At 36.5% G+C, this 19,197-nt stretch overlaps 2 protein-coding genes across 5 annotated transcripts; one reads left to right on the top strand and one right to left on the bottom strand.

The window, feature by feature from the left end:
• Positions 1 to 4,150: 4,150 nt before the first annotated feature.
• Positions 4,151 to 7,470, bottom strand: glipr1b (GLI pathogenesis-related 1b). Of its 2 annotated transcripts, none has more exons than XM_048168577.1 (5): positions 6,947 to 7,470; positions 5,985 to 6,224; positions 5,769 to 5,884; positions 5,513 to 5,598; positions 4,151 to 4,532 (listed from the first exon to the last, which is right to left on the bottom strand). In XM_048168577.1, exons 1-5 carry the CDS (start codon positions 7,142 to 7,144, stop codon positions 4,408 to 4,410), a joined length of 765 nt encoding a protein of 254 aa, XP_048024534.1. In that variant the 5' UTR covers positions 7,145 to 7,470; the 3' UTR covers positions 4,151 to 4,407. The 2 variants fall into 2 exon arrangements, with proteins under 2 accessions (XP_048024534.1, XP_048024535.1); XM_048168578.1 differs by having other exon boundaries at positions 6,971 to 7,436.
• A 469-nt stretch (positions 7,471 to 7,939) lies between these two features.
• Positions 7,940 to 19,085, top strand: caps2 (calcyphosine 2). 3 transcript variants are annotated; one of them, XM_048168574.1, is made up of 16 exons: positions 7,940 to 8,227; positions 8,325 to 8,365; positions 8,451 to 8,496; positions 8,592 to 8,690; positions 8,899 to 9,102; positions 10,348 to 10,415; positions 10,506 to 10,595; positions 14,345 to 14,419; positions 14,497 to 14,592; positions 14,698 to 14,776; positions 14,850 to 14,965; positions 15,035 to 15,111; positions 17,909 to 18,060; positions 18,238 to 18,357; positions 18,472 to 18,568; positions 18,719 to 19,085. In XM_048168574.1, the coding sequence occupies exons 1-16, from the start codon at positions 8,180 to 8,182 to the stop codon at positions 18,772 to 18,774; spliced, it is 1,464 nt and encodes a 487-aa protein (XP_048024531.1). In that variant the 5' UTR covers positions 7,940 to 8,179; the 3' UTR covers positions 18,775 to 19,085. The 3 variants fall into 3 exon arrangements, with proteins under 3 accessions (XP_048024531.1, XP_048024528.1, XP_048024532.1); XM_048168571.1 differs by having other exon boundaries at positions 7,952 to 8,227; positions 18,852 to 19,085; XM_048168575.1 differs by having other exon boundaries at positions 7,955 to 8,227; positions 8,290 to 8,365; positions 18,852 to 19,085.
• The last annotated feature ends 112 nt before the right edge of the window (positions 19,086 to 19,197 follow it).

Below are 19,197 nucleotides of genomic sequence, written 5' to 3'. Positions count from 1 at the left end.
AATTCCAATTTGTGCCACTTCAATATGTGGTACTAAATCCGATACAGGTCAGATGTTTTGTAATGCGACTGCAGTGTGAACAGTCATTTCTGAATTTTACGTCACTTGAGATCAACATTCGTCACGATTCTGCGCTCATGGGAGTCTATTCAATGATTTTACATACCCAACGTAATCAAGACAGTTACGAAAGGTAGTTTGTCGAAGGGCAGTGATATGTCAGAACTCGTAAATATTACAGAGACAGCTCTATAATACAAGCAAAACATGAGGGGCTCGTATCATAAAAGTTTCAAAACTCTGCTCTCTTTTGTCACATAATTGTCTTTATTTTTCATATTGCCTACGCATAATTTCGCGGGCTTCCTCGGCAGATCACACTATAAATAAACGCGTAATCGCCTACTTTAATGCCGTGTTTACTTCCATATGACAGCACTCTGTGTGCAATTTGCGACCGCGACAATTGGGTTACTTTTTCACTGTTGTCGCGGGTTGTTTTTTGCAACTCCGTGAGTTGAATACGATTTTTACCGGGATACCCCACCGAACGCGATTGGGCTAGTTTTGGACTAGTTTTGAGAAGCAATTGACCCTTCACCGGGAGTTTGATTGACAAGCGATCTAACCAATCATAACACTGAATCCGCCATTTTTTCCGACAAGCAGTCATGAGTTAGAAGATTAACCTCGGTGAATTTGAACTTGAAAAATGGTGTGTACTGACATCTTTCTGCATTTGAAACAACATTCCTTTTCATGTTCATTCATGTTTATTTGATGCTATAAATGAACTAGTAGGAAGAGATGATCAGTTCACAAGCTGCTTGAGCTGAGGCGCTACAGCAATCTGTCACGACACATTAAAGAGCCACAAAACGGTATTTATTGTTCAAATTTCTTAAAAAATTACACAATTTGAAAGCTGGGACTTTGTTTAATATCATAAGTAACCTGCTCTGTCTTGTCTGTTGACGTGTTGTCAGTGTCCTCTTTGCTCCGCGATGTATTTTCACTCTGTGTGGTGTGACAGCGCCATGGCTTGTCGGACAAAGCAACAGTAGGGGGGCGCGTCTTTGCGAAGAGTGGATTTTGTGGTAAAAACCTCGCAACCACGCATGTAACGTTCTTTTGCGCATACAGGTCAGTTCAGAACCATGATCTGTTTACACTGGACATCTGATAGGCCTGTTGGCCACATTTAAAACTACAATGTGAACAAAAATCAGAACTGAGCATTAAAGGTGATAGAGAGGATTTTTTCGTCGACTGAGAATCCAAAGACTGTTAGTGAGTTTTTGAAATGAGCGCATGCGTGCACGAGTATTGGAACACGAGTGTTTACCACCGGCATTCGCTGTGTCGTGTTTTTTGGATTCATTATGTCGGACTCACCGCAGGTAACTCATAATCTGCAGTTGTTACTCCTGTCTCCTGACAAAAACATTGCATGCAGCGCCTGTGGAGTGTGGAAAGTTACTGGAGAGCGCAGCCGCGCACGTCTCTCACAAGGAACGTCACGGCAGTGATTGACAAGCCAGAGGGCCAATCGTTTACGCGATGATCGATTGGCTGATGTTTTTAAGGCCCTACCTCGTGCACAGATTATGTATATTAATATTATTACTTTCAGTGCACCTAATAAATAGTCTTTTATCAGTTAGTAAAGACAGTTTCAAGTAATATTGCAAAAATGTATAAAACAAAACATCCTCTTTAGCACCTTTAAGGCTCGCACCGTGAATGTAGCCATAGTCTCGTACTACAGTTTTTCTCAATCGCTTTGGATTCAATTCTCGAATGAGACTTTTTTTTTTCTCTCGAAACAATAAGTTCAGGTCTCTGAAAAATTAGTTTCTTGTTCAAATCAGATTTGGATTTCTTATTGATCTAAGCAATTTGCATGTGTTTTGGCACATGTGTGCAAAAGAGTAGCTACAATTTGCACAACATCTTAATGCACGGTTTGTTGACCAAAACTGATGAGTTGATTCTCAGTGAAACTGTCACTCTTCACAAATTCTAAACATTCTTTTATTGTGTGAGCCTCCACATGCAAAATAATCCATACAGTTATCAAAATCTGTCAGACGTGCATGTATATTCCATAAATACCTATGACATGGAATATTTGTAATGTCTGCTGAATTGGCAAATGGCCTGCCATTGTAATGAAATAGGAATCACAATCTTACCGATCAACCAATCAAGTTTGGAAGCATACAGTAACCTATATGGAGTTTGCCCGGCACAATCACTGCCATTTTTGAACATGTAGAAATATCTAAATACCTAAGCAGCAGCAGCAGTTTTTTTTTTTTTTTTTTTTTTTTTTGTTGTAGAAATGTGTTACATATAAACTGAAAATACACAGTTGCTTGTTGTGGAGGAGCAATAGGAAGATATGTAAGAAAGTGTGGTGTTAGGGGAAGACATACTGTAATAGAAAGCAAAATAGAATACAAAAATAAATGTGCTGTATAAATAAAAATGTCTTGTCCCACTTTATATTAGGTGTCTTTAACTACTTTGTAACATTCACTGTAATTGAATCATTTGCTACAATGCACTTATTGTGTACATACATGTTTTTACGTTGTACTTATTTTAAAACAAAAAATAGCAGCACGTGTTTTGCAATACAATATGAATACAATAAGTCCACTGTAATTGTTTTTTTATGTAAGTACATAGTCAATAATGACACCCTAATGTGTGACCAATGTCCATTTTCTTTTTTGTGTTCTATAGACTTTTCCTAGTAAATTTTTACCTACTGCTGAAATCTGTATCTAAAAAGTTCACTGTGTTACACATAAACACATTCATCTTGACAAAACTGAAATTTTTGTATAGTGTAGAACACAGACAGCGTCAACTAAAAAGTAGAAAACATGCAATTTGTATATAACAAATATTTTTATAGTGAAAAAACATCTAAAGATTTTGACCAGTGTGGCTCACACGATGACAAAAACACTTTTTATTTTGGTGGCATTGGCCAATGTACTGACAAAAAAACTAAGTTTTGAAGCGTGAATTAAATATTTTGGGTGAATAACTACATTTTGCAGACATGCAATAGAGTTCTGATGTTCCTGCGAACAGTTGTGATAATTGAGCTTACAGTTTAGAGAATGTTAAAAATGTGCCAAAGTGATTGTGAAACACTGTAATAGCCTGGACTGAAATTTTCATTACAATCTCTTGTCTGTGTTTCATCATTTTCTGTGAAGTTATTAAAAATGCAATTTCTACAGATAATAATTTCAATACAACTCTTCTATGATCAACATGTTTTTGAGGTCTATTAAAATTTATTTTAATAAAGCAAAAAAAAAAAAACGTTTTAAGGAAAAGGTCACATAAGTATGTTCATATAAGCTTTTTTTAAATAAAAGTATTTTGGCATTTAAAAAAACAGTTCAGGTTTATACAATTCAAACAGTTATATTTATGACTCAAAAATGCATATACTGTATATCTTTAAATAAAAAAATCTTTGTTTCCTTTATTTAATTTTTAAAAAAAAAATAATGATGTAGATGTGTATATGTATTCAGTGTAAAGAAAGTTTGATTTTTACTTGATGAGTACACCAACTTAACCATCTTGATCATCATTAATTGACTTAATTTTTTAAATTGAAAATTGTTTATATGAGGTGTAAGAACCAAACATGAACGCAAAGATGACTTTTCAAAGAACTTTACTTAAACATTTTAAACTAGATTCTTAAAAAGATTTCTCATTGTCTTCATCTCTGACATCCTTATGTCTCATTAATTTAGGTGTATGGACATCCTAAAAAAATGGATGACACATTACTCATGTACTAATAGAACGCTGCTGATTGATTACTCAGAAAAATAAACTACTTCCAAACATAATTCGTAACTTATGACTCATAGCTGTTCTCACTCACGGCCTACAGTGTGCTATACGTACGCCCGTTTCCATGGTGACTGTAAAATCATCAAGAATGTGTCGTGACTACATTGGTAATATGTGTGAAACACACAACAACTGAATTCTCAGCCACCGTACTGATGTGTATCTTTACAACACTATTACACACAGTCATGTTCACGCTTCATAATCCTGAGAGGTTGTAACACACTTTAGAAATGAGATCACAGAAGACAACCGGTAAGAGTATAAAATAACCCAAGTTTATTTAACTCACACTTTTATGATTGCCAATCTTAAAAGTAAAATGAAAATAATTTTTAATCAAATGCATTTACAAACTTACTGTGTATATGGCACTAAAATAAATGATTTACACACAGCAGAAAGGGAACTATATATGTCATCATATTTCAGTGATTACTTATTTTATATCTAACTGTATATAAATGATGGGGAGATTCAAAGTTTAAGGACATTAAATAACACAGGATGACATTAATGTGTGGCATAAAAGTGCCAACAAACTCCTAGTAGATACAGTCCAAGATTAGTCAGCCAATAAGAAATACTGGGGGCTGAAGAGGGCGGGCCATAGTCCCACCCAGGGAACCAATCATATTCTGTAAAGAGAGACATTAAGATGTAGGTTTGAAAGATGTCATATTGGTAAATGTATGCAAAGTTTAAATATGGAAATAATAAATTTTTAAAAAAAAAATACTGTACATCTTTAAATAAAAAGATGTAGTTGACATTAAGATATTAATATATTTTAAACATTAACATAATTTTCCGTAAAGCTGCTTTGAAACAATCTTGTGAAAAATGCTATACAAATGATATTGACTATATTTAGTAGGTTTTTAGACTATTTGACAGTGTAAATGTGGAAACATCTAAATTAATCTGTTTTATTCAAGTCAGATATATTATTTAATATGACCTCATCAATATATTATATACCATATATTATATATGTATTATACAGTGTGTATATATATATATATATATATATATATATATATATATATATATATAATATTAATACACACACAGATAGATAGATAGATAGATAGATAGATAGATAGATAGATAGATAGATAGATAGATAGATAGATAACCACCATTTCAGATGGGCTCTCTAAAAAATAACTGTAAAAAAAGGAAACAAATTTACACAGTAAGATACCGTTTTCCATTGAAACAGTAATATACCATAAAAACAATGCCTTCTGGGTAATATTATTTGTCATTTACAAAATGACAAATATTACCCAGAATGCATTGTTTTTACAGTATATTACTTCTGTATATTGCAATGCATTCTGGGTAATATTATTTGTTCGAGAAAGTAGCCTATAGGCCTCTTTTCTTAAAATGACAAATATTACCCAGAATGCATTGTTTTTTGTTTTTGGAATATTTTGTTTAGTTTTTTTATCAGATATTTTATAGAGGTTGCAATACCACTAAACTGTAATTGTGTTTACACTGCAATAGGCCTATTACTGTAAAAAACAACAACAACAAAAACCCTGATATTTAAGTTTAGCAAACTGTTTGCTGTGTGATAGTTATTGTGATGTGTCATTGCTCTTACTACAGACGTTGTCTCGGCAGATCTCTGATCCACAACCGCTGCAGGCCACACCAGCTATATATGGAGTAACACCATGAACTTGTCCTCTGCAATGAAGCATGTTAGAATAACATTACTAAACATCACCACAAGAGGCATACATAATAATATTTTGACCCGTGCTGTACTTTATTAAATCAAGCAAAACTTTTACATTTGGTTCACTTGAAAATTTTGCTGCATTCTTGCAAATGATAAATTATTAAGTCTAACTTACGTATCGCCATAGTTGCACACAAAAATAGTGGATTCTGGGTGAGTGGAGAAGTTTTCGATTCCTTTAGAGCACACATTTACAGCACAGCCCAGCTTGAAGCTTGTAGACCACATTAACTGAAACATACAAATAACACAAGGCTGATACTAGTGGAAACAAATTTTCAGTGCTGAAAAAAATTCACATACAAAGCTGTAATAACGTTAACAAACATACCTGTGCGTAGTGGCCGCACATCCGTGAGCAGTTGTTATTTTTGAGTGAGTAAACTCCTTCTTTGTTCCATCTGTGTACGGCGTTCTCCACTGAGAAGGCTGAAAACGGAGCCCCCAGCCAGATGTTCTCACCCATCCATCCGAATGGCGGATGCCCGAAATATGCCAGCCCGGGATGATGAGAGGCCTTGCAGTGTCTCGCCCGGTCTCTGGCACCTTTGGCCAATTCATTGTCCCAGGACTGTAGACAAACACATCCACACAACAATAATCCAAATCAATACATTTACAAAATATGATATGATATTTAAGATATGACTGACAGGATTAGATGAACAAGCAACAAGATTTGTCCCAGAACATTTTACTTGTGAAGATAAGTTTGGTTGTTTTATGCTGAAATATTTAACTAAGGCTATTTAAATCAAATGCTTATATTTCAAATAATAGAACAAATTAATAACACATTTAAAATGATTATTGGTGGAGAGATATCTGAGAATATGCCTGTGAAACACTTTCAGAACCCTCTTCAAGCACCATCACAAACCTTTCTCTTCATTCTTTTACTACTAACAAAAATGCAATCCAGATCAATACATACACAATAGGGAGCCTTTTCTTTCCACTCATACAAAAACATCTCTCCATTGCCATGACAACCAGAATGATGGTTGTACATATTTGTTATTTTCTTAAACCAAACACTCTGGGACAAAAACAAAACAACATGCTGTTTAGGGTAGCATGCTGAATCTGTGTAATTTACATATATTACCATGAACATTTAAAATGTGGAACACTGGGACATTGGATTCACACACGAACACGTAAATACTGACAAATGATGAGTAAACAAGACTGAGTAAACAACATGCTTAAAAAGCTGGGCAAATAATTATAAACACATAAATGTTTGAGGAATGATTAATCAAAACGAATCATAGCCGATGCATCAAATACCTGCGTCCCGATCACCTGTCTTACCATGGAGCGCGCGCTGACGGCAGGTGGAGTGACGCGCGAGCGGTGCGTGTTATGCGCCTGCACACACCTGCGGATGAACTCCGGTTCTGTTATTCCCGGCAAGAGCGCCAGAACGCCGAATGAGCCGTACAGAAGAACCGATATCCGTAAGAGAAGACCGCCGAGAGAGTCCATGGCAGGAGACTTGTCCTGAGCCGCGCTGCTTCGCTCTGGATAAATGAGTCAATGGAGCATCACTGCAGGAGACGCGCTGACCTGTGCGTCATGGTGCCGTGGATTTGCCCACTCTCTCTCCCTCTCTGTCTGTCGATCTCTCTCTCTGACTATCTGTCTGTCTGCCTTAGTACAAGGGCTTTTTAAAGGACCCAAACTGAACCACCCACCATGTCACGAAAAATTTTGATGCGCGGGGCTCTTTGTCTTCATCTCTCACGCACAAATTCACGCGCACGCCCGCCCGCGCGCGCACACATACACTCTTTATATCCAAATGTAAAATAAGCCGTGCTGCAAAAATGGCCATTTTGCCCAATTTAGCCAGTACATATTTAGAATGTCTATTTTAAAAATGCATTTAGAGTTTGATAATTTATTTTAGATGTCAGCTGAACTAAATATTAGCCGGGCATTTAAAAGAGCGTATAGGATTTTAATTAAAATTATTTCAAAGCTTGTAAATGTTTAAACGATTGCAATGGATATTACCTTTAATCATAGATTTATTTAATAATAAATTGATGTAGAATTATTTGAGTATGCTGTCTTTCAAGTAGGCTAATTTTGTGTTTTATATAATTTGTTTGATAATTATTTAGATTTTAAAAATATATGTATAAATCTGCTCATTTTATACATTTGTGTAATACATTTTAAAATGCTGCACATTTTATTTTTTATTTAACTGTTATTGTCCTTACACTAATTATTTTTATACAGGCGTTTTTTAAGTCTCATTCGTGATCATAGTCTTAATAAATGGGTATTTGTAGGCTATTCATTTTATTTTTATTTTAGTGTTAGGCATTTCAGACTTCATTACCCACAATCCTTTAATGATGACAGTCACGCTACCATCGTGTGTGTGTTGTGTTGGGTTTAAAATCACCACAGCAACGTGAGCTCGGGAGTGAAAACCGTATTAAAACTTGTTAATTTTGAACAACTATTGTATTTGCATATACATAAATATAGTGTACAGTAACACTAATAATGAAAGCAAACGTGAAATCTTCACCCTTACATAAAAGCGTGCAACAGGTAAGTGCGCAATGCCTTTAATGGATGGCTTTTAAATCGAAAAGGTGTTCATCGTTGTGAAGTATTCTTTCTGTTTGCATGTATATTTATACTGAAGCCCAAGATAATTGGAGCAGACCGCGGGCCGAGGCCAGCAGAGTAAGTTAAGAGAACTAAGATAAACTTGTAAACACATACAGTATATTGTTAATAATTTATTAAAGTTATTAAATGTCGCTCCCAGAGTTCCAGTGCTAAAGTTAGAGACCCTGCAAGACGCGGAGGAGGAGGTGGGATAACAAAACATGCTGTGTAGTTTAATGACTTGATTATGCAAGTAGAGTCGAAGCAGGTTTAATACTATTGTACATGTAATTTTTTACAGCATCTTGCCATAATTCCAAAGAATGCTGCTATCAAGATTGTCACAGGAGATCTGTCAGCCATGAGTTGGGGCTCTCCAACCTCCACACAGTCAAAGCAGGTGCTCATTCAAAATTAACAGGAAAAGGAACAGTTCACCAAAATTAAAATTCTGTCATTATATGCTTTTTACTGGTACTGGTAGTTTTCCCCCCTAATGCAATTACAATGAATGAGGCTTTCGAGCTTCTTTACATAAAGCCAAGATGTACAGGCAGTGTTTGAATTAAGCTTCTTGTGCTGTTCCCTCCCGGTGTTTTACGACCAAGATGAAAGACTCAATTAAAAATCACGTGCCTGATGTGGATCATGGAGAATCACTACAGCTGAGCCACAGAGATCTGGCACAGAGAAGTCCACTGTACAGTCACAAACCAAACCTGGATTCATCCACCTTCACCTCTAAAAACACAGCACAACCCAACTACAACCAGTCCAACACTGTACGGCCCAACAGCAAGATGGTGGATGCGGTGAGTTCAATCCATGGCCGATGGCCCCTATTCTATCAAGTGCTTCCTTACTCTTCTTTGCCAGAGATTTTCTTATAATGAGAGACTGCAAACTCAGGTTCTTTACCATTGAAATAAGCACAATAGTCAAGTTGGATCATCCATCCATCAATGCATTCTTCAAAACACTTTATCCTCTGCAGGTTGTGGGAAGCTGGATCAAAAAATATACAGCACTCTGACATAATTTAAAGGATTAGTTCACTTTCAAATTAAAATTTCCTGATAATTTACTCACCCCCATGTCATCCAAGATGTTCATGTCCTTCTTTCTTCAGTTGAAAAGAAATTAAGGTTTTTGATGAAATCATTCCAGGATTTTTCTCAATATAGTGGACTTCAATGGAGCCCGAACGGTTGAAGGTCAAAATTACAGTTTCAGTGCAGCTTCAAAGCATTCTACACGATCCCAGACAAGGAATAAGGGTCTTATCTAGAGAAACCACCACTCATTTTCTAAAAAAAATGTAAAATTCTATACGTTTTAACCATAAATGCTCATCTTGAAGTAGCTCTCTTCTTCTTCTCTATTTGAATTCCAGCAGTGTAGATGCTGCTAAGTGTATTACTGCCCTCCACAGGTCAAAGTTTGAACTAATTGTTATATACTTGCACTAGCATATTGTATATGACAATTTAGTTCAAACTTTGACCTGTGGAGGGCAGTAATACACTTAGCAGCGTCTACACTGCTGGAATTCATATAGAGAAGAAGAGAGCTAGTTCAAGATGAGCATTTATGGTTAAAACGTATAAAATTTTATTTATTTTTACTCATTTTTTAGAAAATGAGTGATGGTTTCTCTAGATAAGACCCTTATTACTTGTCTGGGATCATGTAGAACACTTGAAACTGTAGAACACCCCCCCCCCCCCCCCCATGCATTTGTTTTTTACAATATATTTGTAGATATATATTATTTAACTATAATACTAAAATTATATATACTTTTATAAAATGATATATAAATTTTAAATAAATAATAGAAATTATTTATTATTATTTTATCCATACATTTATTGTTTCCACACAAAAGCAGTTTACTCTGGCAATTATGGCATTGACTTTTTATCAGGTCAGACATTATCTGGCACGTTTTTGACCAGAGTTTGTTGTCTCCCCCTGGAGGAGGGTGTTTGTTAAGCTCCAGAAGTCCTATGTGAGCATGTAATGTGATTGGATGATATATTTGTGTTTGTGAATAGGAGGGGCTTACTGAAGAGAGGAAACTGCAAGCAGTAATTGAGCAGGTTATGGTGGACCAGCTGTCGAGGTCAGTATCTCTCTCGCTCTCCTCTCTGTTCCATTTTTGTCAGTCTGTGGTTAGTAATAACATCGTGAGGGTTCTCTGATGCTCATGCAGGGCTGTCATTAGCGATCCGGAACAGAATGCTGTGTCTGTCAGTCCCACGAGTGTCCCACCACGCTACAGGAGAACTCTTCACCACACTAAGTAAAACCCACACACATATATGACTCAGATACAAAACGCTCTTTCTCCCCTTCTGTCTCATACTCATGGGTTTGGAGAAGATCATAGTGGTTATTTCCCCTACTTATATTTTTATTTTTACATTTATTTTTGTACATAAATAGAAGTTTTTGCTAAGGAAAGCACCACTATTATTTATTGTTGCTCATACCTGGGGTTATTGATTTGAACAAATCATTAACCAGCCGCATGTCAGTGTGCAAAAATAACTAAAAAAACACTCAGAACACCCTCATAACCACATAGCAACGCCTTTGCAACAACCCACAAGCACACAGTAATCGTGATGGTAAGTTTTGCAAGAACTGGCAAGAACCACTCACATTTATATTTTCAGTATACATACATAAAATAGAGATTTTACTTAGAAATATTGTTGACTCTTATGACAAATTGCTTGGCTTGTTCCTCTTTTGTAAGTCACTTTAGATGAGTGGTTATCAACCTTTTTGCCTGATTTTGGTTAATAGTCACCTGATGTGCAGGTAAACAATTAAAAGGTAACACTTTACAATAAGGTTTCATTAGTTAAAGTGTTAGTTCACCAAAAAAATGAAATTTCTGTCATTAATTACTCACCCTCATGTCGTTCCACAACCTTAAGATCTTCGTTCATCTTCAGAACACAATTTAAGATATTTTTGATGAAATCTGAGAGGTTTATGACTCTTCCATAGACAGCAATATAGTCAACACTTTCAAGGTCCAGAAAGGTACTAAAGACATCATTAAGGGTGTTTTCACACCTATGGATCACTTGTTTTGTTCCGAAACAGGGACTAAATTTGTTACAATGTTGCTTTTTTTTCTTGGTTCGGTTCGCTTTCACATGGCAACATTTCAAAGCGTATCAAAATGCGTTAAGGCAAGTCACATGCGAGTAAAACTGTCCTCTTATTGGTCAGAATTTTCTCTGCGTCATCCATCAAAATAATGATTGACAAGTTCGATCCATGAGTTTATTGTGGCTTTATTTGTAACTGTCGAGACACATGCAAACACTATATGAATGTAGCTGTCTTTTCCCGCTGTTAAATTATACTACATATATTAATGCTGCGACAAATTCAAACGTGCTCTCTCTCTTTCTCTCTCTCCGTCTCTGGTTTCCCAGCGCTGTCTAGTAGTAGGCGAACTGTTGTCAGTGTGTCGAGAGAGACTATATACATTTTACAATGAAGCAGAGCAGGAAAAAGGCTTCGTCGGGACAGCATTCTCGCACGGAGAAGTGCAAATACACAACAGAGGCGCTCGTTGGTTTTCAGCTATGGTAAATAATGTGCTCACTCACAGAATCAGACACTACCGCTTTTTATATCACATTTCCTGTTATGAATTATGACATCATTTGGTTCGTTGGTCCGTTAACTGGGTCGGATTGCTTTCACATCTCAAGCGAACCTCTCCAGAGTTCGTTTGAAAGCGTACCGAGACCACCTCCTCAAGCAGGTCTCGGTACGCTTGTTTGGTCCGCTTTTGGTGCGCACCAGAGTGCGATTGCTGCTTTCACACCTGCCCAAACGAACCGCACCAAAGGGGGAAACGAACTCTGGTACGATTCAACCGAACTAAATGAGGCAGGTGTGAAAGCACCCTAAAACAGTCGATGTGACTGCAGTGGTTCAACCTTAATATTATTAAGCATCGAGAATACTTTTTGTGCACAAAAACAAAACAAAAACAACAACTTTATTCAACAATATCTTCTCTTCTGTGTCATTCTCCTACGTTGTTTACGTCCAGCGCTTCCAGGTTCTACATCAGAACGCCGACTCATTATTGGCCGGCTCCTGCGTCAACATCACACGCATACATCGTGCTGCTCACGTGTGCAGCTTTGGCCAATATGAGCCGGCATTCGGACGTAAACACGGAAGCTTTCACTGTGCTTACTGCTTCACCTGTGTAAGGATAATGACTGGAAAGAGAAGAGATTGTTGAATAAACCATTTTTGTTTTGTTTTTGCACACAAAAATTATTCTCGGCGCTTCATAACATTAAGGTCGAACCACTGTAGTCACGTGGACTATTTTAACAATGTCTTTAGTACCTTTCTGGACCTTGAAAGTGTTGATTATATTGCTGTCTATGGATGAGTCATATACCTCTCGGATTTCATCAAAAATGTCTTAATTTGTGGTCCAAAGATGAACAAAGGTCTTATGGGTTTGGAACGACATGAGGGTGAGTAATTAATGACAGAAATTAAATTTTTGGAGAAACTAACCCTTTAACTACATTAGTTAACATGAACTAACAATGAACAATACTACTACAGCATTTATTCATCTTAGTTAATTTTAATTTCAGCATTTACCAATACATTATTAAAATCAAATGTTGTATTTGTAACATTAGTTAATGCACTGTGAACAAACATGAACAATCAACGAACAGCTGGATTTTTATTAAAGGTGCTAAAGAGGATGTTTTGTTTTATACATTTTTGCAATATTACTTGAAACTGTCTTTACTAACTGATAAAAGACTATTTATTAGGTGCACTGAAAGTAATAATATTAATATACATAATCTGTGCACGAGGTAGGGCCTTAAAAACATCAGCCAATCGTTTACACGATCATCGCGTAAACGATTGGCCCTCTGGCTTGTCAATCACTGCCATGACGTTCCTTGTGAGAGACGTGTGCGGCTGCGCGCTCCAGTAACTTTCCACACTCTACAGGCGCCGCATGCAATGTTTTTGTCAGGAGACAGGAGTAACAACTGCAGATTATAAATTACCTGCGGTGAGTCCGACATAATGAATCCACTAACACGACACAGCGAATGCCGGTGTTAAACACTCGTGTTCCAATACTTGTGCACGAGTTTTGGGAGGCGTTCCCTCGAAATGAGCTGTGAAGGAGGGGGGTTGTTCTTACGCATGCACTCATTTCAGAAACTCACTAACAGTCTTTGGTTTCTCAGTTGACGAAAATATCCTCTTTAGCACCTTTAACTAACATGAACAAAGATTAGTAAATGCTGTATCAAATGTATTGCTCATTGTTCGGACAAGCCACGCAATATCGCGTTCATTATCGCAGGCGATTCATCTGCGATATGAACGCGATATTGCGTGGCTTTTCAGTGACCTACGGCTCTGTCTATTAAATGCCGCTTCATTTGAAAGCAGGTGATGGCGATTTAGCGGTAATCAGGGAACCGGCTTTACTGACGAAATGCGCGTGAGAATAGCATGCGATTAATCGTGCAGCCCTAAGTTAAAGGGATAGTTCACCCAAAAATGAACATTTTGTCATCATTTACTCACCCTCAATTTGTTACAAACCTGTATGAGTTTCTTTATTTTGAAGAATGTCAGTAACCAGACAGCTGATGGTAGCCATTGACTTCCATAGCATCACTTTCTATCCTTTTAATACATTAACTAATGTTAACAAATGAGACCTTATTGTAAAGTTTTACCAATTAAATGATTTAATCTTTGTTTTATTTTGATTGGTTTTCATTTAATATTATTGTTTTATTTTAAACTTTTTTTTAAAAATGTATTTAATATCCAACTAACCATGTAGCAAGCATTTACAGAAAGTGAAAATAGGAGGGTTTTTGTTGAACCTATCTAGTTAAATTAAGTTAAAATTTGCCATCACTGTATAAAAAATACTCATGTGCCTGCTAACAATTTGCTCTCTTTGATAAAAACTGATTTGTGATAATTAGGTTTTTGTTTTATCTACAGGGTAAAAACTCGGATGTCTTTAACGGAGAACACCTTATCCAACAAGCTCTGTTTTCAAGCCAGGATTTTATCAAGGTAGTTTAAGTATTATGATGGAGATCCAGAATTTTTTGTGTGTTTTATTTTGTAATGTGTGTGTTTTTGATATATAGGTGTGGACGTGAGGCTTGCCGAAAACTGATTGGCTTCTTTTTCACATATGACCAAACACTGACTGTGTATGAGTACCGAAATTTTGGGAAAAACAGGTCAGGCTATGTTGCTTTGCATTTGTATGAATACAACACATCAGACTTTTCTCATACACATATAGGTGTTTTTGTACAGATAAATGTTAATCAAAACTCTTTCAGATGGAACGCGTTGCCCTTTATCGCTCGTGGTGTGTATTTGAACAGAGGGAGGCCGTACAGCCTGCAGGACATCTCACAGGTTCGACACTCATCATCTTTCACACACTCACCGAATAATAATAATCCATTAACACTCTGCCTGCATCCCCCAGGGTGCTGAGCTTCATTTCTGTACAGACGGCCCACACCTCCCCCAGAGTCTGAGACAGCAGCCGTGCCTGACCCTCAGAGTTACTGATGTGGATGACACAGCCAAGGGAGCCCTGCTGTACGTACCACTCACACACATACGTACACGAGTGCGCAAGTTAGAGTACTGAGTGTTTCTTTTGCACAGAACTCAGTCTGGGGAAGATCTACATTATCTCTCTGAAGAGGAAGTCAATGATCGAAACACTCTAAAGGCAATTCAAGGTTAATTCTTAATACTTTTTTTCCAAATGCATAAGCATTCATACAAAATGTCCACCTACACATGATGTATGTCATTTTTGATGGCTAATTATTTACATTTTCCAATTAGTTGCATTCACTAATGTCAGTTGGTAAGATTTTTGAAAGTTTTTGAAAGAAGTCTCTTATGCTCACCAGTGCTGCATTAATTAGATGATAAAAATACAGTAAAACAGTAATATTGTGAAATATTATTACAATTGAAAATACAGGTTTTCTATTTAAATATATTTGTAACACTTTACAATAAGGTTCATTAGTTAACAGTTAACTACATTAGTTAACATGAACTAATAATGAACTGCACTTCTACAGCATTTATTAATCTTTGTTAATGTTAATTTTTAACATTTACTAATACATTATTAATACATCAAGAGTTGTATTTGTTAACATTAGTTAATCCACTGTGAACATGAACAAACAATGAACTGCTGGATTTTTATTAACTAACGTTAACAAAAATGAACAAATACAGTAATAAATGTATTGCTCATGGCTAGTTCATGTTGATTAATACATGAACTAATGTTAACACATAAACCTTATTGTAAAGTGTTACCAATATATTTTATAAATGTAATTTATTCCTGTGATCATTACTCCAGTCTTTAGTGTCACATGTCAAATTGTCTAATTTTTCTTTCAGGATTCTTTAAAGAATAGAAAGTTCAAAAGAGCAGTATAGACTTGGTCGGCATTACTGGGAACGCCCACAAAAATGTCATATCCGTTTATGCCGTGGAGGAAAGCAAACCATTCGAATTAATGCGGGTAAACCTTTTTAGACGCTTGGTCTTTACTCTTCGTAATAATAGTGATATTTATTTTTGCCTAAAAGTTGCTGTGTGGCATTCTTCACCTCTAATAAGTTAAAAAAATACACAATCTGAAGTTTTATATACTGCCAAATAAACTGATGGAGCTGGTGTTCTGATAACCCTGTCAGATTTTGCTACCTCCCATTGAAACAGTAGGTAGCACAATTCGACAGTAAAAAAATGATTGAATCAGATTGTGCTTCCAGCATGACATTAATGTGGTTTACAGCTTTATTAACATATACACAAACCCCAACCCTAAACCTACCCTATTATGCAAGTACATGGTGGTAGCACAATCTGATATAACATTATTCTTTAGAACAAGTGCAAATCGACAGCAAAAAATGCTACATATCAGATTGTGCTTTGTTAATGTCTACACCTAAACCAACCCTAAACCTACCCTTCCAACAGTGCAAATACAGTAATTTTGTGTTATTTGTCATGACAAAAATGATGAAATATTGGGGTGCACGCTCAGTAAGCCTGGGTAGGATGAAATGTCATCGGGACAATGGCAAGAAGGACAAAGTGGCTGAAATAAACAAATGTCGTTCCTTGATATTTTGTAATGTAAAACCACTCCTGCAAAGCCACTGGTAAAAAAAATTGTGAGCCTCCAGGGACCTGTAACATAATTCTTCGTGTTGCTCTGCAAGTAGATAGTAGATATAGACTAATAGCACTGAGTAATGTCGCTGCTACAGTGCTACACTATAGCTTTAATGAAAATGAAATAACAATATACAGACTGCTGACCCTGTTGACCCTGGGATACTGATATTATAGTCAGATTGAATAATCTAAGATTAGCTGTCTATTATACCTGGAGTAGGGTGACCCCGTTTTCCGAGGACAGTCCCGGTTTTTGGTGTTCTGTCCCCGACTGGAACTGAAATATTTGTTTAATGTTTAAAACAATCCGCAAATACATTGCAAAGAAAACACGACCAACATACAGCAGCCTGTTGGTTATCGGAGCAATCGTGTAGTGACTATATTCGCCAGCAGAGGGGGCTGTGCAGCTACACTGCTACACTTGGTCGCGTGCGCGCCGCTGTTCATGAAGAACGTAACCAAAGTAATACTGTTTGTATGTGTTTTATAACAGGGTTTATAACAGGGTAGTATGAGTATTATTTTGCACAAATTTAAATGTCCACAGAAGTTCCGCAGTCGTCATACAACAATTTTCACACATAACGTTACATCATAACTAACGTTATATCACGTGGTGAAGGTACAGATATAAATAGGCCTAAATAAAATAAATAATACACTTGCAACTTACTTTGTGCTTAAAATTAGTCTAAAATGCAAAATAATAGTTAAAAATAACAATCTTAAAATAACAACAACAACAACAACAAAAAAAATCTTTTAACTTAAACGTTAATATGTTGTAATTTCTGTATACAGTATAAACAGCTTGTGGAAATGAAAATATTAAATTCAGTAATGAATGTTAAAAAATATTTGTTAAATGCCATTTTATTGATCTTATATTTATGTTGTTTTATTTTTGTAATGCAATGTGCTTTTGTAAAGTCATACTTCTGTTATAACATATTGTTTTGAACTGCTTTTGCAATGGTTACTGTTTAATAGTGTAATAGTTTTTTGGTGAATTGTAGGTTATTAAAACCAGACCAAAATAGACCTAATAATAAAACTAAATCATAATAATTCTTCATGTAATAATATAAGGAACCCACAGCAATTAAAAAACAAATACATAAAAAAATGTATTGTCCCTGGTTTTCAAATAATATATAATAACAAATGAGATTTCTATGATATTTTGGCCACTCAAATAGGAAATGTCTCACTTCACCTTAAAGTGACCTTGTACTTTTAATGGCACATTAATAATTAGCCTGTCACAGTAAGCTTGACATGGAATCCAGCACTCTGATTGGTGGATGTTTTTGCAGGTGCAGTGCGTGATCGGCTGAGGGGACGTGCGATACAAACCCTAATCAATCTAGGAAGAGACCTGCAGAACTTAGATATGAAGATTGATAGTGTTCAGCAAAAAGTGCTGCTCAGACAATCTCTGATAGAGCAACTGTGCCTTACTGAGCAGGTAAAGAAAAATAAACATAAAACATGTTTAAAAAAGAAAAAAGCTACATTTGAAGCAAGGTACATGTCTCTCTATCTATCTGAAATGATCAGACTGTAGGAAAGCACCAGGCATGTTGATGTAGAACTTAACGTGAGAGTGTTGAGCCGTTACATTAGCGTGTGCTGTGTGTGACAGGACTTCGAGGCGGTGTGGAGGATTGTGAGTCGGCGTGCAGAGAGGCGGGTGCACCCCGCTGATGTGATGCGTGCCGTTACCGGGGAGATGAGTGAGAACAGAAAAGCCATTTTCCTGAAGGTGACAGACCAGCCAGACTGCTTTTGTCCTCCAGAGGACGCCGTTGAGCTCTGTGAGTTAATGAATTTCCATTTTGGCTATTTGCTAATGTTACTATCTTTTCTCTTTTTTTAGGTTTATCTAAAGCTTGACCCAAATAAAACTGGCTCCATCTTCCTCAGCGATATTGAAAAATTCTATAGAGGCAAACAACAGTCTGACGCAGCACACGGTGAGCCACTGATCATTTAGTCTCGCTCACAGGCAGCAGCTATTGTAGTCGTGTTTATTCACTGTCGGTCAATATTTCATGACAAACAGTGAATGTTGGTAATGTGGAATGTGTGGTACTTCAGTATTCATTTCTGGAACGGCTATATAGTTCACTTTACAGATACACTCGATGAGGCAATGAGTAAAACAACCTCACAAGAGTAATATTGCTGCATGGGCAACATGGATGACTGATGTTTATGAAGATACTACTGAATCATTCTCATTCGGACTATTGACAGAAGCTGGTCCGAACCCTGACATTCTGGCCTTCGTACGGGAAACAGGAAAGGTCACCAGGACTGTCTCCTATGCTGAGTTTGAGGACTATTATGAGGGTCTAAGTATTGAAATCCCTGATGACGAAGAATACATCAACAATCTGAGAGCTACCTGGAGTATCTGACACACTCTGCCTAGTTTACAGAATGACACTTTCTGAATATAAATAAAATATTGAGCTTTAATGTACTGCACACGGTAATATGTTTTTATAGTTTTTGCTTCGTTGCAGCTTAAAGTCACTTTATATTACTCCTCATATTAATAACCATTCATATTCCAAAATGTGACTTCTGAATTGACAAA

Source organism: Megalobrama amblycephala, linkage group LG19 (genome assembly GCF_018812025.1).
Source record: "Megalobrama amblycephala isolate DHTTF-2021 linkage group LG19, ASM1881202v1, whole genome shotgun sequence".
Taxonomy (NCBI): domain Eukaryota; kingdom Metazoa; phylum Chordata; class Actinopteri; order Cypriniformes; family Xenocyprididae; genus Megalobrama; species Megalobrama amblycephala.
This window is presented reverse-complemented; position numbering and strand designations above follow the sequence as displayed.

Bases quoted from the DNA above. Each gene is read 5' to 3' on its own strand.
- glipr1b (XM_048168577.1), bottom strand. From the start codon at position 7,144: ATGGACTCTCTCGGCGGTCTTCTCTTACGGATATCGGTTCTTCTGTAC. The intron at 6,225-6,946 runs GTATTTGATGCA...GTTTGTCTACAG, and splicing joins GACAGGTGATCGGGACGCAG to TCCTGGGACAATGAATTGGC. The intron at 5,885-5,984 runs GTATGTTTGTTA...TGTATGTTTCAG, and splicing joins TGTGCGGCCACTACGCACAG to TTAATGTGGTCTACAAGCTT.
- caps2 (XM_048168571.1), top strand. From the start codon at position 8,180: ATGAAAGCAAACGTGAAATCTTCACCCTTACATAAAAGCGTGCAACAG. The intron at 8,228-8,324 runs GTAAGTGCGCAA...TTTATACTGAAG, and splicing joins TACATAAAAGCGTGCAACAG to CCCAAGATAATTGGAGCAGA. The intron at 14,966-15,034 runs GTACGTACCACT...TCTTTTGCACAG, and splicing joins ACAGCCAAGGGAGCCCTGCT to AACTCAGTCTGGGGAAGATC.